This window comes from Coregonus clupeaformis, chromosome 19 (genome assembly GCF_020615455.1).
Source record: "Coregonus clupeaformis isolate EN_2021a chromosome 19, ASM2061545v1, whole genome shotgun sequence".
NCBI classification, from domain to species: Eukaryota; Metazoa; Chordata; class Actinopteri; order Salmoniformes; family Salmonidae; genus Coregonus; species Coregonus clupeaformis.
Window position 1 is genome coordinate 6,912,590 of NC_059210.1, and position 17,328 is coordinate 6,929,917.

The 17,328-nt window shown below is 45.8% G+C and overlaps 2 protein-coding genes and 1 non-coding gene across 5 annotated transcripts in view; 1 reads left to right on the forward strand and 2 right to left on the reverse strand.

The window, feature by feature from the left end:
• The window catches only part of LOC121531470 (potassium/sodium hyperpolarization-activated cyclic nucleotide-gated channel 1-like), a 52,863-nt gene extending 44,621 nt beyond the window's left edge, over positions 1-8,242 (reverse strand). Inside the window, exon 1 of the mRNA XM_041836706.1 lies at positions 7,602-8,242. Coding sequence (XP_041692640.1) covers positions 7,602-8,242 — 641 coding nt within the window. The remainder of the gene's footprint in view (positions 1-7,601) is intronic.
• A 1,350-nt stretch (positions 8,243-9,592) lies between these two features.
• trnac-gca lies at positions 9,593-9,669 on the forward strand. The gene has a single exon. It is a non-coding gene; the product is annotated as a tRNA-Cys (tRNA).
• A 4,258-nt stretch (positions 9,670-13,927) lies between these two features.
• The window catches only part of LOC121531574 (neuroplastin-like), a 63,673-nt gene continuing 60,272 nt past the window's right edge, over positions 13,928-17,328 (reverse strand). For all 3 annotated transcript variants that reach the window (XM_041836849.1, XM_041836848.1, XM_041836846.1), the window contains 2 exons: positions 16,865-16,933; positions 13,928-13,967 (listed from right to left, as the gene is read on the reverse strand). In XM_041836849.1, coding sequence (XP_041692783.1) covers positions 16,873-16,933 — 61 coding nt within the window. In that variant the 3' untranslated portion in view covers positions 13,928-13,967; positions 16,865-16,872. The remainder of the gene's footprint in view (positions 13,968-16,864; positions 16,934-17,328) is intronic.

Sequence of the window (17,328 nt, forward strand, 5' to 3'; positions counted from 1 at the left end):
GTTGGAATTCTTCCTGAATTAAAATGGAATTGAGCCCAGCCCTGTTGGACACTCCACATCCACCTGCTGCCCACCTAGAACCACCAGCCCTGTTGGACACTCAACACCCACCTGCTGCCCACCTAGAACCACCAGCCCTGTTGGACACTCTACATCCACCTGCTGCCCACCTAGAACCACCAGCCCTGTTGGACACTCCACATCCACCTGCTGCCCACCTAGAACCCCTAGTCCTGTTGGACACTCAACATCCACCTGCTGCCCACCTAGAACCACCAGCCCTGTTGGACACTCCACATCCACCTGCTGCCCACCTAGAACCCCTAGCCCTGTTGGACACTCCACATCCACCTGCTGCCCACCTAGAACCACCAGCCCTGTTGGACACTCTACATCCACCTGCTGCCCACCTAGAACCCCTAGCCCTGTTGGACACTCCACATCCACCTGCTGCCCACCTAGAACCACCAGCCCTGTTGGACACTCCACATCCACCTGCTGCCCACCTAGAACCCCTAGTCCTGTTGGACACTCCACATCCACCTGCTGCCCACCTAGAACCACCAGCCCTGTTGGACACTCTACATCCACCTGCTGCCCACCTAGAACCACCAGCCCTGTTGGACACTCAACATCCACCTGCTGCCCACCTAGAACCACCAGCCCTGTTGGACACTCAACATCCACCTTCCCAATCTGATGCCTTCAGTAAATAATAATACTGCAATAATAACATAATGGTCAGTCAGCAGACACCTTTATCAAAAGCAACTTACAGAACTGTCAACACTGACATACGGTATTCAGTATTATGTGGCCCACATGTGAATTGAACCCACAACCCTGGTGTTGCTAGCACCATGCTCGAGTCTAGTGGGCATTCTCCTTCTTTATCTGACACTGTCAGCAAACAGGGCAAACAGGCAGAATGGAAGCATTGTAAGCTTTTCTTTCTCTCTTTTTTGGTCCCGGGGGTGGATTGTTATTTGGGTCGGGTGGAGAGAGGTCAGAGAGCACAGGAGAGGCCCGAGAGGAGAGTTCCGGGCAAAGTGAAAACAAAGTGGCTTAAAATGGCGGAAAAGGACAGACAGCTGAACGAGGGATCATAACTGGACTGGATACTTATCTGTTCTGTTCTCTACTAGCGGATAGAACAGAGAGAGAGAGAGAGAGAGAGAGAGAGAGAGAGAGAGAGAGAGAGAGAGAGAGAGAGAGAGAGAGAGAGAGAGAGAGAGAGAGAGAGAGAGAGAGAGAGAGAGAGAGAGAGAGAGAGAGAGAGAGAGAGAGAGAGAGAGAGAGAGAGAGAGAGAGAGAGAGAGAGAAAGAGAGAGAGAGAGAGAGAGGGAGAGATAGAGAGAGAGAGAGAGAGAGAGAGAGAGAGAGAGAGAGAGAGAGAGAGGGAGAGAGGAGAGAGAGAGAGAGAGAGAGAGAGAGAGAGAGAGAGAGAGAGAGAGAGAGAGAGAGAGAGAGAGAGAGAGAGAGAGAGAGAGAGAGAGAGAGAGAGAGAGAGAGAGAGAGCGAGAGAGAGAGAGAGAGAGAGAGAGAGGGGGATCTAAGCTCCACACATCATCATGCATTCACTTGAATTGCCTAGTAGTGTCTACAGATCTGTAGAAGGAAGCTTGGGGTATCTATTGAGTCATGTTTACAGAAGGTGCCATTCATTCTATGCTTCTCTTTGTACAGATGTAGGATCTTAATTTATCTCACGGACATTGTGTGCAATTGACCAATAAAGTGATGGTAATCTTAATTTGATCACCCTGTTGTAGCAGGAAAAATTACCTGCACGGCAGGAAATGCAAACTTGCAGTGTTTTCGAGGTTTAAAAAGGCGTGTAAAATTTGTAATTTCCACTTTAAAATGTCAGACTTGATTTGTCCTAACAAAAAATTGATCAACCCCTCCAACTAATTTTTTTAAAGCTCATTTACTGCATTTCTACGCAATTAAACAAATCTAAAATGATATTCGGAGAACAGCAAAAACAAAACAAAAATTACCCATTAGCCATTATATAATTATCACCGCTATATCAGGTTTAAAGGCCTGTGGAACGGCATATACAGTGTCAACCACTTCTCAACCTCATCATAAATGGACTCATAAATGGACTCATAAATGGACTCATAAATGGACTCATTTACTTGTGGAAAGGAACAGTGCAACGTGACATATATGCATAATACATGCTATCAAGTCACAACAAGGCCGACTTCAAATGCAGACATCCATAGGCTGTGCGTGAGTTTCATCTTTGGGGAAGCTGTTTCAAATGTATTACAAATTAAAAACATAAATACCTTATTTACATAAATATTTCAGACCCTTTGCTATGAGACTCGATATTGAGCTCAGGTGCATCCTGCTTCCATTGATCATCCTTGAGATGTTTCTACAACTTGATTGGAGTCCACCTGTGGTAAATTCAATTGATTGGACATGATTTGGAAAGACACACACCTGTCTATTTAAGGTCCCAGGTGACAGTGCATGCCAGAGCAAGAACCAAGCCATGAGGTTGAAGGAATTGTCCGTAGAGCTCCGAGACAGGATTGTGTTAAGGCACAGATCTGGGGAAGGGTACCAAAAAAGTTCTGCAGCATTGAAGGTCCCCAATAACACAGTGGCCTCCATCATTCTTAAATGGAAGAAGTTTGGAACCACCAAGACTCTTCCTAGAGCTGGCCGCCTGGCCAAACTGAGCAACCGGGGGAGAAGGGCCTTGGTCAGGGAGGTGACCAAGAACCCGATGGTCACTCTGACGGAGCTCTAGAGTTCCTCTGTGGAGATGGGAGAACCTTCCAGAAGGACAACCATCTCTGCAGCACTCCACCAATCAGGCCTTTTCGGTAGACTGGCCAGAGGGAAGCCACTCCTCAGTAAAAGGCACATGACAGCCCGCCTGGAGTTTGCCAAAAGGCACTTAAAGGACACTCAGACCATGAGAAACAAGATTCTTTGGTCTGATGAAACCAAGATTGAACTCTTTGGCCTGAATGCCAAGCGTCACGTCTAGAGGAAACCTGGCAGCATCCCTACGGTGAAGCATGGTGGTGGCAGAATCATGCTGTGGGGATGTTTTTCAGCGGCAGGGACTGGGAGACTAGTCAGGATCGAGGGAAAGATGAACGGAGCAAAGTACAGAGAGATCCTTGATGAAAACCTGCTCCAGGGCGCTCAGGACCTCAACTGGGGCGAAGGTTCACCTTCCAACAGGACAATGACCCTAAGCACACAGCCAAGACAACGCAGGAGCGGCTTCGGGACAAGACTCTGAATGTCCTTGAGTGGCCCAGCCAGAGCCCGGACTTGAACCCAATCTAATATCTCTGGAGAGACCTGAAAATAGCTGTGCAGCGACGCTCCCCATCCAACCTGACAGAGCTTGAGAGGATCTGCAGAGAAGAATGGGAGAAACTCCCCAAATACAGGTGTGCCAAGCTTATAGCGTCATACCCAAGAAGACAGTATTAAAAATGTATGCACTCACTAAACTGTAAGTCGCACAGGATAAGAGTGTCTGCTAAATGACTAAAATGTAAATGTAAAGACTCGAGGCTGTAATCGCTGCCAAAGGTGCTTCAACAAAGTACTGAGTAAAGGGTCTGAATACTTATGTAAATGTGATATTTCAGTTTTTTTATTTGTAATACATTTTTATACAAATTCTACAAATCTGTTTTTTGCTTTGTCATTATGAGGTATTGTGTGTATTTAATCCATTTTAGAATAAGGCTGTAACATAACAAAATGTGGAAAAAAGTCAAGGGGTCTGAATACTTTCCGAATACACTGTTGGTTAGCAAAACAGACAGTTGTGAACAATGCATGCCCTCTGCGGGTAGTGACATAGAGTGGGACTAATCAGAGACGTTGCTTCTCCTTTCTTTGCACGGGCCTTTTACAAACACATTTCATGCAATTCTTCTTCACTTTATATAACTGGAGACATAAGCAACATATTTTTTTAATACAACACAAATTAGTAGCCTACTCTGCTGACAAACAGATCAGTAAAAACAACCTTGTCTTGAATGCAACAATGAAGCCATGAAGGCGAGACACAAATTGTACAATATGACGTCCATCTAGCCTGGACGAGGAAATTATTCCCCCCCCCCAATTTTTTTTTTCCAGAGGTACTGATCCAAATGATAAAGACAGTGAATATGCGTGCACTGGCCGGGGATATGGCCAATGCTGCCAATATAGGCTACTGTTCGTCATAACTAGAGACCGATTAGAGTCATACATAATTTACACACACACACACACGCACGCACGCACACACACACTCACATACACACACATACATACACACACACACAGAAGTCAGCTCCGACTGATCCAGGTCAGAGAGGACCAGGTCAGAGAGGACCAGGTCAGAGAGGACCAGGTCAGAGAGGACCAGGTCAGAGAGGAGCAGGTCAGAGAGGACCAGGTCAGAGAGGACCAGGTCAGAGAGGACCAGGTCAGAGAGGACCAGGTCAGAGAGGACCAGGTCAGAGAGGACCAGGTCAGAGAGGACCAGGTCAGAGAGGACCAGCTCAGAGAGGAGCAGGTCAGAGAGGACCAGGTCAGAGAGGACCAGGTCAGAGAGGACCAGCTCAGAGATGACCAGGTCAGGAGCTCCATCAGCACCAGATTTTAATGGTAGAAAAATGGAAAATAAATGTTTATGCAACAAATGTTAGTGCATCGAATTGTATCGCATTGAACCGAATCGCAACAGGTTCGTTTCAAACTAAAACGTATCGTTCCTGTGTCGTATCTGAGCACATGTATCTAGATACGTATCGAACCATCTTGAAAGGGAAAGACGCACATCCCTCATAACATTAAACATATGAGAGTTCCCAATATCAGTATTTCAAAAGGTTCTTTTAGATTATCGTCACAGTTAGTTACAGACACAACTTCTGCTCAGATACATGTAGCTTCATCACCACTGTTACTAACTCCTCTTCCATCCTGAGAAAGCATTGGTAACCTTCCCCTGTTCTCCCCTCCACTCCTCCTCTCTCCCCCTACCTTCCCCTGTCCCCCCTCCACTCCTCCTCTCTCCCCCTACCTTCCCCTGTCCCCCCTCCACTCCTCCTCTCTCCCCCTACCTTCCCCTGTCCCCCCTCCACTCCTCCTCTCTCCCCCTACCTTCCCCTGTCCTCCACTCCTCCTCTCTCCCCCTACCTTCCCCTGTCCTCCCCTCCACTCCTCCTCTCTCCCCCTACCTTCCCCTGTCCCCCCTCCACTCCTCCTCTCTCCCCCTACCTTCCCCTGTCCCCCTCCACTCCTCCTCTCTCCCCCTACCTTCCCCTGTCCTCCACTCCTCCTCTCTCCCCCTACCTTCCCCTGTCCTCCACTCCTCCTCTCTCCCCCTACCTTCTCCTGTCCTCCCCTCCACTCCTCCTCTCTCCCCCCACCTTCCCCTGCCCCCCCCTCCACTCCTCCTCTCTCCCCCTACCTTCCCCTGTCCCCCCTCCACTCCTCCTCTCTCCCCCTACCTTCCCCTGTCCTCCCCCCACTCCTCCTCTCTCCCCCTACCTTCCCCTGTCCCCCCCTCCACTCCTCCTCTCTCCCCCTACCTTCCCCTGTCCTCCCCCTCCACTCCTCCTCTCCCCCTACCTTCCCCTGTCCTCCCTCCACTCCTCCTCTCTCCCCCTACCTTCCCCTGTCCTCCCCTCCACTCCTCCTCTCTCCCCCTACCTTCCCTGTCCCCCCTCCACTCCTCCTCTCTCCCCCTACCTTCCCCTGTCCCCCCTCCACTCCTCCTCTCTCCCCCTACCTTCCCCTGTCCCCCCCCCTCCACTCCTCCTCTCTCCCCTACCTTCCCCTGTCCCCCCCTCCACTCCTCCTCTCTCCCCCTACCTTCCCCTGTCCCCCCCCTCCACTCCTCCTCTCTCCCCCTACCTTCCCCTGTCCCCCCTCCACTCCTCCTCTCTCCCCCTACCTTCCCCTGTCCTCCCCCCACTCCTCCTCTCTCCCCCTACCTTCCCCTGTCCCCCCTCCACTCCTCCTCTCTCCCCCTACCTTCCCCTGTCCTCCCCTCCACTCCTCCTCTCCCCCTACCTTCCCCTGTCCTCCCTCCACTCCTCCTCTCTCCCCCCTACCTTCCCCTGTCCTCCCCCACACTCCTCCTCTCTCTCCCCCTACCTTCCCCTGTCCCCCTCCACTCCTCCTCTCCCCCCTACCTTCCCCTGTCCCCCCTCCACTCCTCCTCTCTCCCCTACCTTCCCCTGTCCTCCCCTCCACTCCTCCTCTCTCCCCCTACCTTCCCCTGTCCTCCCCCCACTCCTCCTCTCTCCCCCTACCTTCCCCTGTCCTCCCTCCACTCCTCCTCTCTCCCCCTACCTTCCCCTGTCCTCCCTCCACTCCTCCTCTCTCCCCTACCTTCCCTGTCCCCCCTCCACTCCTCCTCTCTCCCCCTACCTTCCCCTGTCCTCCCCTCCACTCCTCCTCTCTCCCCCTACCTTCCCCTGTCCTCCCCCACTCCTCCTCTCTCCCCCTACCTTCCCCTGTCCCCCTCCACTCCTCCTCTCTCCCCCTACCTTCCCCTGTCCTCCCCCCACTCCTCCTCTCTCCCCCTACCTTCCCCTGTCCTCCCCCTCCAAACACCCTCCCATTAGACTAATTGTGTTGTCATAATCCCGCCTGATGTGTGCTTCTAATATCTTGAATGGTCATGTTACCCTATTTTGATTACCCCATTTCAAAAAGCCCCGACCTAGCTCATAGCGGCCGGCCTGCTGCACTCTCTCTCTCTCTCTGTAATCCCATGGCCTCACTAAATGAAAAAAAAAAAAAAAGTGTAATTCAGATGAGTGGGGGAAAAAAAACACTGACACATCAGGATAGGAGGATAAGACAACAGGTCAGGACAGTGGACATGTCCTGATGTGAGAGCAGAGAGAGAGAACAAGGTTAGAATGATACGAGAAAACAATTTTATGTGGTGTGGTGATGAAAAGATGGACTGATGGAACGAACACACTTGTTTCTGTGTTGTAGGTATGAAATGAAACAGTTGTGGGACAGGATCTCTCTCCGCACACACATACAGGCCTTCACAATTTGTGGCCAAATGCCAATATCCTTATTGAGCCAGAAAACCCTGAGCCTAAAACATCAGTGCCAGCAGTATTAGTCGGCTATGAATATGCCTGGAACTGCAAAATGAATATGCATGCCAGTAGTCAAATCTAAAAACGGCATTTAAATTGGACCGGCATCTATGTTTGACCTTTACTTTAGACAAGAGCCAATAGGTGCATTGAGTTCAATTGAAAACCAGAAAGAGTCTTGACTCATACTGGTTTCATCAGCTGACACCATCTCAAACAGCCTAGCTTTGGCCACTGTACCCTGTGCAACACTAAGATAACACCAAGGATGACCACAAACGTGTGTCTTCATATTGTTACTGGAAAGCTGAGTTTACACGTGGTGAGCTGTTAACAATGCTATTATCATAACAATTAGTTGGAGAGGGTATGACAACTATGAGAGGCCTATAACTTGTCTAACCAGACACTTGTCTGGTTTCAATCAAACTATTCAGTACTTAATTAATGACTGATAAAGATCCTCTGAACGATAATTACCTAAAATCACTGTATGGGTGAATGATCCAGAATCCTGCAGACTTGACCCGTTCTCTCTCGTGCTCCACCGCCCTCTCGCTCCCCAACATTCTCAGAGAGAACTTGTTGACTCCCGGTTGAAGCATCGCCCCGAACTGCCGGTGCATGAAGCCCACCCGGTACAACTGCTCTGCTTCGTCTGGCATGATCGGTTCGGTTCCTTCTAAGTTGATGAAAGTGGACTGATCGAAGACGGACGATCGGCGATGTGCGCCAGCACCGCGACCACCGGCACCCTGCGCTCCCTGCTCGCCCCTCAGACCAGTCTCTCCTCCGGGGTAACTCTCCTTGTTAGCACCGGCGTCTGCCTCGGAGATCAGCCTCTGCTGCTCAGCTAGATCTGACCCAAGAGTGTGTCGACCAGTGATGGAGGAAAGGCTACCTCTGACCAGACGACAGTCCCCATTCAAGTTGTTCTTGATGGCAACGTACGTTTCCAAGTCTCCGGCGGTTCCGCTCTTGGGGTCCCCGTCCCCGTTGCTCTTCCAGCTGCTGGTGGGGGATGAAGGTCCAGGAGGAGGGAGAGACTTCAGCCTTATACCGGTACTTTTCTTCTTGGTGTCCTTGTCGCCACCACCGTATTCTCCTCCGTCGTCAACCATCACAGACACAGAGCCTTTTTGGCCAATGTTTTGCGGCAAGCTGTACAGCCTTTTGCGCATGGAAGAATTAAACCTATCCATTATAATGGTATTTATGAAAAGATGCGACAGGCACGCACTAGCCTGGGCTACGAGAAAAACGTGTTGGACAAAGAAACAAAAATATACAAGCTATGATGATTCCAAAACATGTATTTCATCAACTCAAACGGCGCAGGATTCCGAAAGTAGTGACAGCGCATCTGCAGCAGAACAGGGATAACTCGAATCTTACTTGGTACTTGAAATGTGCTGCTGCCTGCTCCCGGTTGCAACAGTTCATACCGCTTCGACGCGACGGTCATATTACGGATAGGCCTACATGTACGGGAACTCAATGAATGACATTCAGCTATCAAGGTATTCCTTAATCAGAGTGTAGTCGCCTAGATGACAACACATCGCGGTGCTGATGCTGATGCTGTCTGCATGCTGTCTGCGCTAATTATCTGACGTGCCAGTCGGAGGCAGTGTGAGGAAGGATGCTGGCTGGCTTGTGTGTCTGAGGTCTTCTAATGACAAAGCATGATCTCCTCTCTCTCCTGATTCTCCTCACCAGACAGTAGAGCCCTGGCTAGCTGGCTGTCAATAGGAAAATGATGACAGGCAGCCTTCCACGCAGTCAGTCAGTCAGTCAGTCAGTCCTCACCAGCTTGCATTCAAAGACCGCTGGCTGCTGCTGGGGGCCGATTCCATTGCAGTAGTGTTCTCTAACAAAGTGGGTTTTAATGGGGCTAATCTATCGGGTTGCCATAGGAGCGCTGCTCTCAGCATCCCAGGCCAGCAGGAGTCAGGCTGGACGATAAGAGGATGTGATTTTAAAACTCCCTGATAGACTATTGATGATTTACTTGTTCGTGGTAAATGAGAAATTATAGGCTGCACACACACAAAGTCATACTGGTTCATACCCGAACTTTTGTTATTTACCTGGGCTAATTGATGGGTCAATGACATGCACAAATAAACGATCAAACAGTTATGCCAATATTACTATATTTCTCGTTATTCAAGTAACAATGTATTCACACTGCACTTTCATTGGTTTGAAATCCTGAAAATGGTGCCAAGGGTGGAGATAACATCTACTGGTCAGAAGGTTTGGGGTCAATTCAATTTATTTCTGTCTGTTTGGGAGGAAAGCTGAAAAGCAATGAGAAAAACTGGAATTGGCATTTCCGTTTACTTCCTGAATTGAAATGAAATGTATCCAACTGTGCTGGTCATACAGAAAGACAATGACTGTCTCCCAAATGGCACCCTATTCCCTGATAAAGATTACTATAAACTGAGAGCACTGAGCGCACTGAAGGCCTCCTGTAGCTCAGTTGGTAGAGCATGAAGCTTGCAACGCCAGGGTTGTGGGTTCGATTCCCACGGGGGAGCCAGTATGAAAAATGTATGCACTCACTAACTGTAAGTCGCTCTGGATAAGAGCATCTACTAAATGACTAAAATGAAAATGTATGCACTCACTAACTGTAAATCGTTCTGGATAAGAGCGTCTGCTAAATGACTATGTAAGAGACCGCGGCAGTGTTATCCCTGATGATCTCATTGCAGACAAAGTGACTGTCCCAAATGGCTCCCTATATAGTGCACTATTTTTGACCAGAGCCCAATGGACCATAGTGCACTATATAGGGAATAGGGTACCCATTTAGGATACAACCAAAGGCTTTGTTTGCTGAATTGGCTTTAAGGGGCAGAGAGAGTAACTTTCCACCTACTGCTTCTGTTATTATGGTCTCTCACAGTCTGATAGTCATTGCATTGGTGCTGTGTGTGTGTGTGTGCATCCGTCTAATAAATGTTAATTTATTTACTGAAAACAATATTTTGTATCTTTGAATAAACTAACTGGTACTCCTTAATTACAAATCAGATTTGCCTAGCTATGCTTTTCTCTCCAGTGTGTGTGATTGAGTGTGATTGAGTGTGTGTGTGTGTGTGTGTGTGTGTGTGTGTCCATTATAACATCTGTGATGTTCCGACCACTGTGTGACAACCTCAGTCCAGATGTTGTGCCCTGTTGAATTAAATGGTTCTGGCAGATAGCTGACTCCATATATGGGATACATGGTTCTGGCAGATAGCTGACTCCATATATGGGATACATGGTTCTGGCAGATAGCTGACTCCCTATATGGGATACATGGTTCTGGCAGATAGCTGACTCCCTATATGGGATACATGGTTCTGGCAGATAGCTGACTCCATATATGGGATACATGGTTCTGGCAGATAGCTGACTCCATATATGGGATACATGGTTCTGGCAGATAGCTGACTCCCTATATATGGGATACATGGTTCTGGCAGATAGCTGACTCCCTATATGGGATACATGGTTCTGGCAGATAGCTGACTCCATATATGGGATACATGGTTCTGGCAGATAGCTGACTCCATATATGGGATACATGGTTCTGGCAGATAGCTGACTACCTATATGGGATACATGGTTCTGGCAGATAGCTGACTCCCTATATATGGGATACATGGTTCTGGCAGATAGCTGACTCCCTATATGGGATACATGGTTCTGGCAGATAGCTGACTCCATATATGGGATACATGGTTCTGGCAGATAGCTGACTCCCTATATGGGATACATGGTTCTGGCAGATAGCTGACTCCATATATAGGACAACAGTGCCCCCTTCAGTTGTGCTTCTGCCATTTGGTCTGGATGGAAGATTTCTGGATTTATCCTAAAACAGAGAGAATTGTCAGCCTGATGGTGGAGAAATTAAAGTGGCGCACAGTCACACACACACACACACACACATACCCGGTACACACACCGTACATACACACACACACACACACACATACCCGGTACACACACTGTACACACACACACCGTACATACACACACACCGTACACACACACACACGCACACAGTACACACACCGTACACACACACACACACACACACCGTACACACACACACACACACAGTACACACACCGTACACACACACACACCGTACACACACACACACACACAGTACACACACCGTACACACACACACTGCTTCTCAAATCTAAGTGTGTCCCCGTCGTCTAAAGTAGCATCCTAACTGTCCTCATCTCCAGTCCATCATCTGCATTTTGCCACTGAGGTCAACAGAACTGGAGTGGTGGAAACCTCATTCCACAATTGGTGTCCACCATGTTGCTTTCACCTATCCCGTGCCCTCAGGTCATTGCAGTAGTGGGACACAACAGTAATTTACATGTAATCAACAACTAAATCTTCTCTTGGGAGGTTTTTAGCTTTATTTACCGGTAGGCTTTTCCCCTGCATCAACCACTAAATAACTACCTGTAGCTTATTTCTCAAAGAGGATTGTCGGCTCCTCATGTGACCACTAGGTGGTGCTGTTTTCACATGAAACACTAAAGAAGACAGCTGAATGTTTACAGCCCATGCCTGTCTGCTGGTTGTGAAGAGTATGTGTGTGTGTGTGTGTGTGTGTGTGTGTGTGTGTGTGTGTGTGTGTGTGTGTGTGTGTGTGTGTGTGTGTGTGTGTGTGTGTGTGTGTGTGTGTGTGCACGTGCATTAGTGCGTGTGATTGCAAGCTTGGAAACAGATGAAAATCAAGTCATCGACTGAAACAAAACCATTTCTTTTTTTTAGGTATTTTATTCTTAAAAATGACTTGGGATTGATTTTGGGATTGCTTTACAAGTGTCAATCTTGACCTACATAACATAGGTCCTGTTGTTGCACTGACTCCTCTCTAGCTCCAACTTCTAGATCTACTGTACAACATTATTATCTATAGAGATCAACATACAGCTGTTCAGTACGCTATCTATCAATGCTCTAAAGATGATTATAGATCCAGTACGCTAATCTATCAATGCTCTAAAGATGATTATAGATCCAGTACGCTATCTATCAATGCTCTAAAGATGATTATAGATCCAGTACGCTATCTATCAATGCTCTAAAGATGATTATAGATCCAGTACGCTATCTATCAATGCTCTAAAGATGATTATAGATCCAGTACGCTATCTATCAATGCTCTAAAGATGATTATAGATCCAGTACGCTATCTATCAATGCTCTAAAGATGATTATAGATCCAGTACGCTATCTATCAATGCTCTAAAGATGATAATTGATCAACATACAGCTGTCCAGTACGCTATCTATCAATGCTCTAAAGATGATTATTGATCAACACACAGAATCTAAAAGCTGCTAAGAGGGATTTGTATATATGAATATCAATATTGATTATTATTGCATAGGATAATAACCATGCTATACACAATACACATACTTTAGTTCAGTCAAAAGCAGTAGTTAGAAGGATTAGGAGTTGTACAATTACATACTAAATTAAAGTTTATACAGATTTTTTTAATTCCCATTATTTTTCTACATTTAAGTGAATCTAATGAATGAATATCCTTCATATTAGTACATGTGTGGTTATATAAGGTGGTTGGATACATACATACATACATACATACAGTACATGTTAAATATAGGAATTTTCAATAAAATTCAAAAAAGACAGGGACATTGCAAAGCCCTTACTAAAATGTTAAACGGATATAATCTGATAAAATATGAATAAATAATGCCTAATTTATAAAATGGTACGCAGCAGAACGATCAACTGTACAGATTTACTGTCATACCAGATTATAATTGGTGGCGTTGTTTCTTTTACATTGCAAAGTCTTTAGCTTCTCATAGTCAACACAAATAAATAGTGATTATCTATCAACATGAAGCGACTCTTAAAGTAAACTAAACCAAGGCTGCGTCCCAAATGGTCACCTGTTCTACACACCCTTCAAATTCAAATAATAATATAATATAATAATAATATGCCATTTAGCAGACGCTTTTATCCAAAGCGACTTACAGTCATGCGTGCATACATTTTTACGTATGGGGTGGTCCCGGGGATCGAACCCACTACCCTGGCGTTATCAAGCGCCGTGCTCTACCAGCTGAGCTACAGAGGACTTTGAATCTGGACTTTGAAACCAGTTCCACTGCTTTTAGTTTTTTAAAATTCTTCCCCTTTAAATCAGGGACTGATTTAGACCTGGAACACCAGTTAGGTGCGATTCATTAACAGGTAGACCAGCAGCTCTACAGACCTCGTATGGTAAGATTTGAATACTCCTGCCCTATAGAGTGCACTACTTTTGACCAGAGCCCTTTGGGGTGAACTATATAGGGAATAGGGTGCCATTTGGGACGCAAGCCAAAAAGCCTTGTCATGTCTGCACCAAACAGAACGTCAGAATATAACTTGCATGCATTACTTTAGAATTAGTAATAACGGAAAATGATAAGAATTTTGATGAGAATAAATAATCAATCAATCAATCAATAAACAGCAACAATCAATAACTGCATGCAGCAACAATGGTTATAATGCTTCATAGACACTTCATAAATCATTCATAATGTTATGGGATCACGTTCATTGATCACATTCTTCACCTTTTTATCACACGATAGATAGATAATCAAATCAGAAGGCATGCCTCGTCATACAATACAGCCATTTACAGTAGCTCCTCCCCCTCCTCAACTCTACATTCTTAATTGGCAGATATCATCATTCTTATTAGCATATTGCTATGGATCCCTCTCCTGGTTACCTTCATATGGTCAATACATACATGTATAATATGTTATTATCTGTGGAAGGAAAAATAGGAGGCAAGTTATTAGTGTGTAGGTCAAGTTGCTTTGTTTGTAATGGCACCAGGGTTGGGGATAATTCCATTTCAATTCAGTCAATTAAGTTTACTTCCTGGATTTAATGAAATGGAGTTGACCCCAACCCTGGCAGTTGCACACCACTTTCAAGGGCGATTATAATATATAACAATCTGTCCGTTTTAAAAATCCTTCTTTAACCTGTCCCCTCCCCTTCATCTACACTGATTGAAGTGGATTTAACAAGTGACATCAATAAGGGATCATATCTTTCACCTGGATTCACCTGGTCAGTCTGTCGTGGAAAGAGCAAGCGTTCTTAATGTTTTGTCCACTCAGTGTACCGCTATCTGTCAGTGGTATTGACGAGATACAGTATGTGGTCACAGCTTATTGATAAAGTAAACTAGCTTTGTTTTCAATATTGATCTCCTGTACAACATGTGGCTATTTGTGGTTATTGACAGGTTATTAATAACATACTGTAGCTACATGATACAGTAAACAACAACAACATTAACAACATACAACCGGGTAAACGGATGGTACAGTGGGGAAAAAAAGTATTTAGTCAGCCACCAATTGTGCAAGTTCTCCCACTTAAAAAGATGAGAGAGGCCTGTAATTTTCATCATAGGTACACGTCAACTATGACAGACAAATTGAGAAAAAAAAACATCACATTGTATTAAAAAAAATCACATTGTAGGATTTTTAATGAATTTATTTGCAAATTATGGTGGAAAATAAGTATTTGGTCACCTACAAACAAGCAAGATTTCTGGCTCTCACAGACCTGTAACTTCTTCTTTAAGAGGCTCCTCTGTCCTCCACTCGTTACCTGTATTAATGGCACCTGTTTGAACTTGTTATCAGTATAAAAGACACCTGTCCACAACCTCAAACAGTCACACTCCAAACTCCACTATGGCCAAGACCAAAGAGCTGTCAAAGGACACCAGAAACAAAATTGTAGACCTGCACCAGGCTGGGAAGACTGAATCTGCAATAGGTAAGCAGCTTGGTTTGAAGAAATCAACTGTGGGAGCAATTATTAGGAAATGGAAGACATACAAGACCACTGATAATCTCCCTCGATCTGGGGCTCCACGCAAGATCTCACCCCGTGGGGTCAAAATGATCACAAGAACGGTGAGCAAAAATCCCAGAATCACATGGGGGGACCTAGTGAATGGCCTGCAGAGAGCTGGGACCAAAGTAACAAAGCCTACCATCAGTAACACACTACGCCGCCAGGGACTCAAATCCTGCAGTGCCAGACGTGTCCCCCTGCTTAAGCCAGTACATGTCCAGGCCCGTCTGAATATATAATATATATAATATGCCATTTAGCAGACGCTTTTATCCAAAGCGACTTACAGTCATGTGTGCATACATTTTTACGTCTGAAGTTTGCTAGAGTGCATTTGGATGATCCAGAAGAGGATTGGGAGAATGTCATATGGTCAGATGAAACCAAAATATAACTTTTTGGTAAAAACTCAACTCGTCGTGTTTGGAGGACAAAGAATGCTGAGTTGCATCCAAAGAACACCATACCTACTGTCAGGAATAGCTGAATGTGGATGTGGTGCAGGAATCAGGCGCAGGACACAGAAGCTTCGTCCAACACACTTTAGTAGACGACCAAGAAATAACAAACGGGCCTCAAAAGAGCCCGGAGGCGAGCGATTACGCACACCGTGCGTAAACACCAAAAAACAAATAAGTGCGCACACAAGTGCGAAAACTCTCCAAAACAATGGAGCAAAACAATACAGCACCTGCTGACCGGTGAACAATTACACAAAACACACGACTAACAAAACGGGAACTTATAGGACACATAATTAACACTAAACGGAAACAGGTGTACAACTAAGACAAAACCAAACAAACATCGATAACATACAACGGTGGCAGCTAGTACTCCGGGGACGACGACCGCCGAAGCCTGCCCGAACAAGGAGGAGGAGCAGCCTCGGCCGAAACCGTGACACCTACTGTGAAGCATGGGGGTGGAAACATCATGCTTTGGGGCTGTTTTTCTGCAAAGGGACCAGGACGACTGATCCGTGTAAAGGAAAGAATAAATGGGGCCATGTATCGTGAGATTTTGAGTGAAAACCTCCTTCCATCAGCAAGGGCATTGAAGATGAAACGTGGCTGGGTCTTTCAGCATGACAATGATCCCAAACACACCGCCCGGGCAACGAAGGAGTGGCTTCGTAAGAAGCATTTCAAGGTCCTGGAGTGGCCTAGCCAGTCTCCAGATCTCAACCCCATAGAAAATCTTTGGAGGGGAGTTGAAAGTCTGTGTTGACCAGCGACAGCCCCAAAACATCACTGCTCTAGAGGAGATCTGCATGGAGGAATGGGCCAAAATACCAGCAACAGTGTGTGAAAACCTTGTGAAGACTTACAGAAAACGTTTGACCTGTGTCATTGCCAACAAAGGGTATATAACAAAGTATTGAGAAACTTTTGTTATTGACCAAATACTTATTTTCCACCATAATTTGCAAATAAATTCATTAAAAATCCTACAATGTGATTTTCTGGATTTTTTTTCCTCATTTTGTCTGTCATAGTTGACGTGTACCTATGAGGAAAATTACAGGCCTCTCTCATCTTTTTAAGTGGGAAAACTTGCACAATTGGTGGCTGACTAAATACTTTTTTTCCCCACTGTATGTATCAAGCTTCTCAGAGTAGGAGTGCTCAACTAGGATCAGGCCCCCCGTCTATGTGATCTTATTCATTGTGATCTGAAAGCAAAACTATCCTGAATCAGATGCTTGATACACACGGCCCCAGATCATTGCCACTTCATTTCCTTATCTTGGCATTACCAATAGAGTGGAAAAAACACTTACCAATGTGCTCAGTTTGTGTTCCTCTGACGAAGGTTCTTGTCTTTGTGATTGTTGGTGGAGTTACTTTTCCTTCAATAGGATAAACAAAGGACACAGTTAGACTGGGTTACCATCAAAACAATTATACTGTAATACACCTTATTGCTGATCACAAACATTACATCTACTGATCATTCAAAAGGGTTAGGGTTAGAACACTACATCTACTGATCATTCAAAAGGGTTAGGGTTAGAACACTACATCTACTGATCATTCAAAAGGGTTAGGGTTAGAACACTACATCTACTGATCATTCAAAAGGGTTAGGGTTAGAACACTACATCTACTGATCATTCAAAAGGGTTAGAACACTACATTTACTGATCATTCAAAAGGGTTAGGGTTAGAACACTACATCTACTGATCATTCAAAAGGGTTAGGGTTAGAACACTACATCTACTGATCATTCAAAGGGGTTAGGGT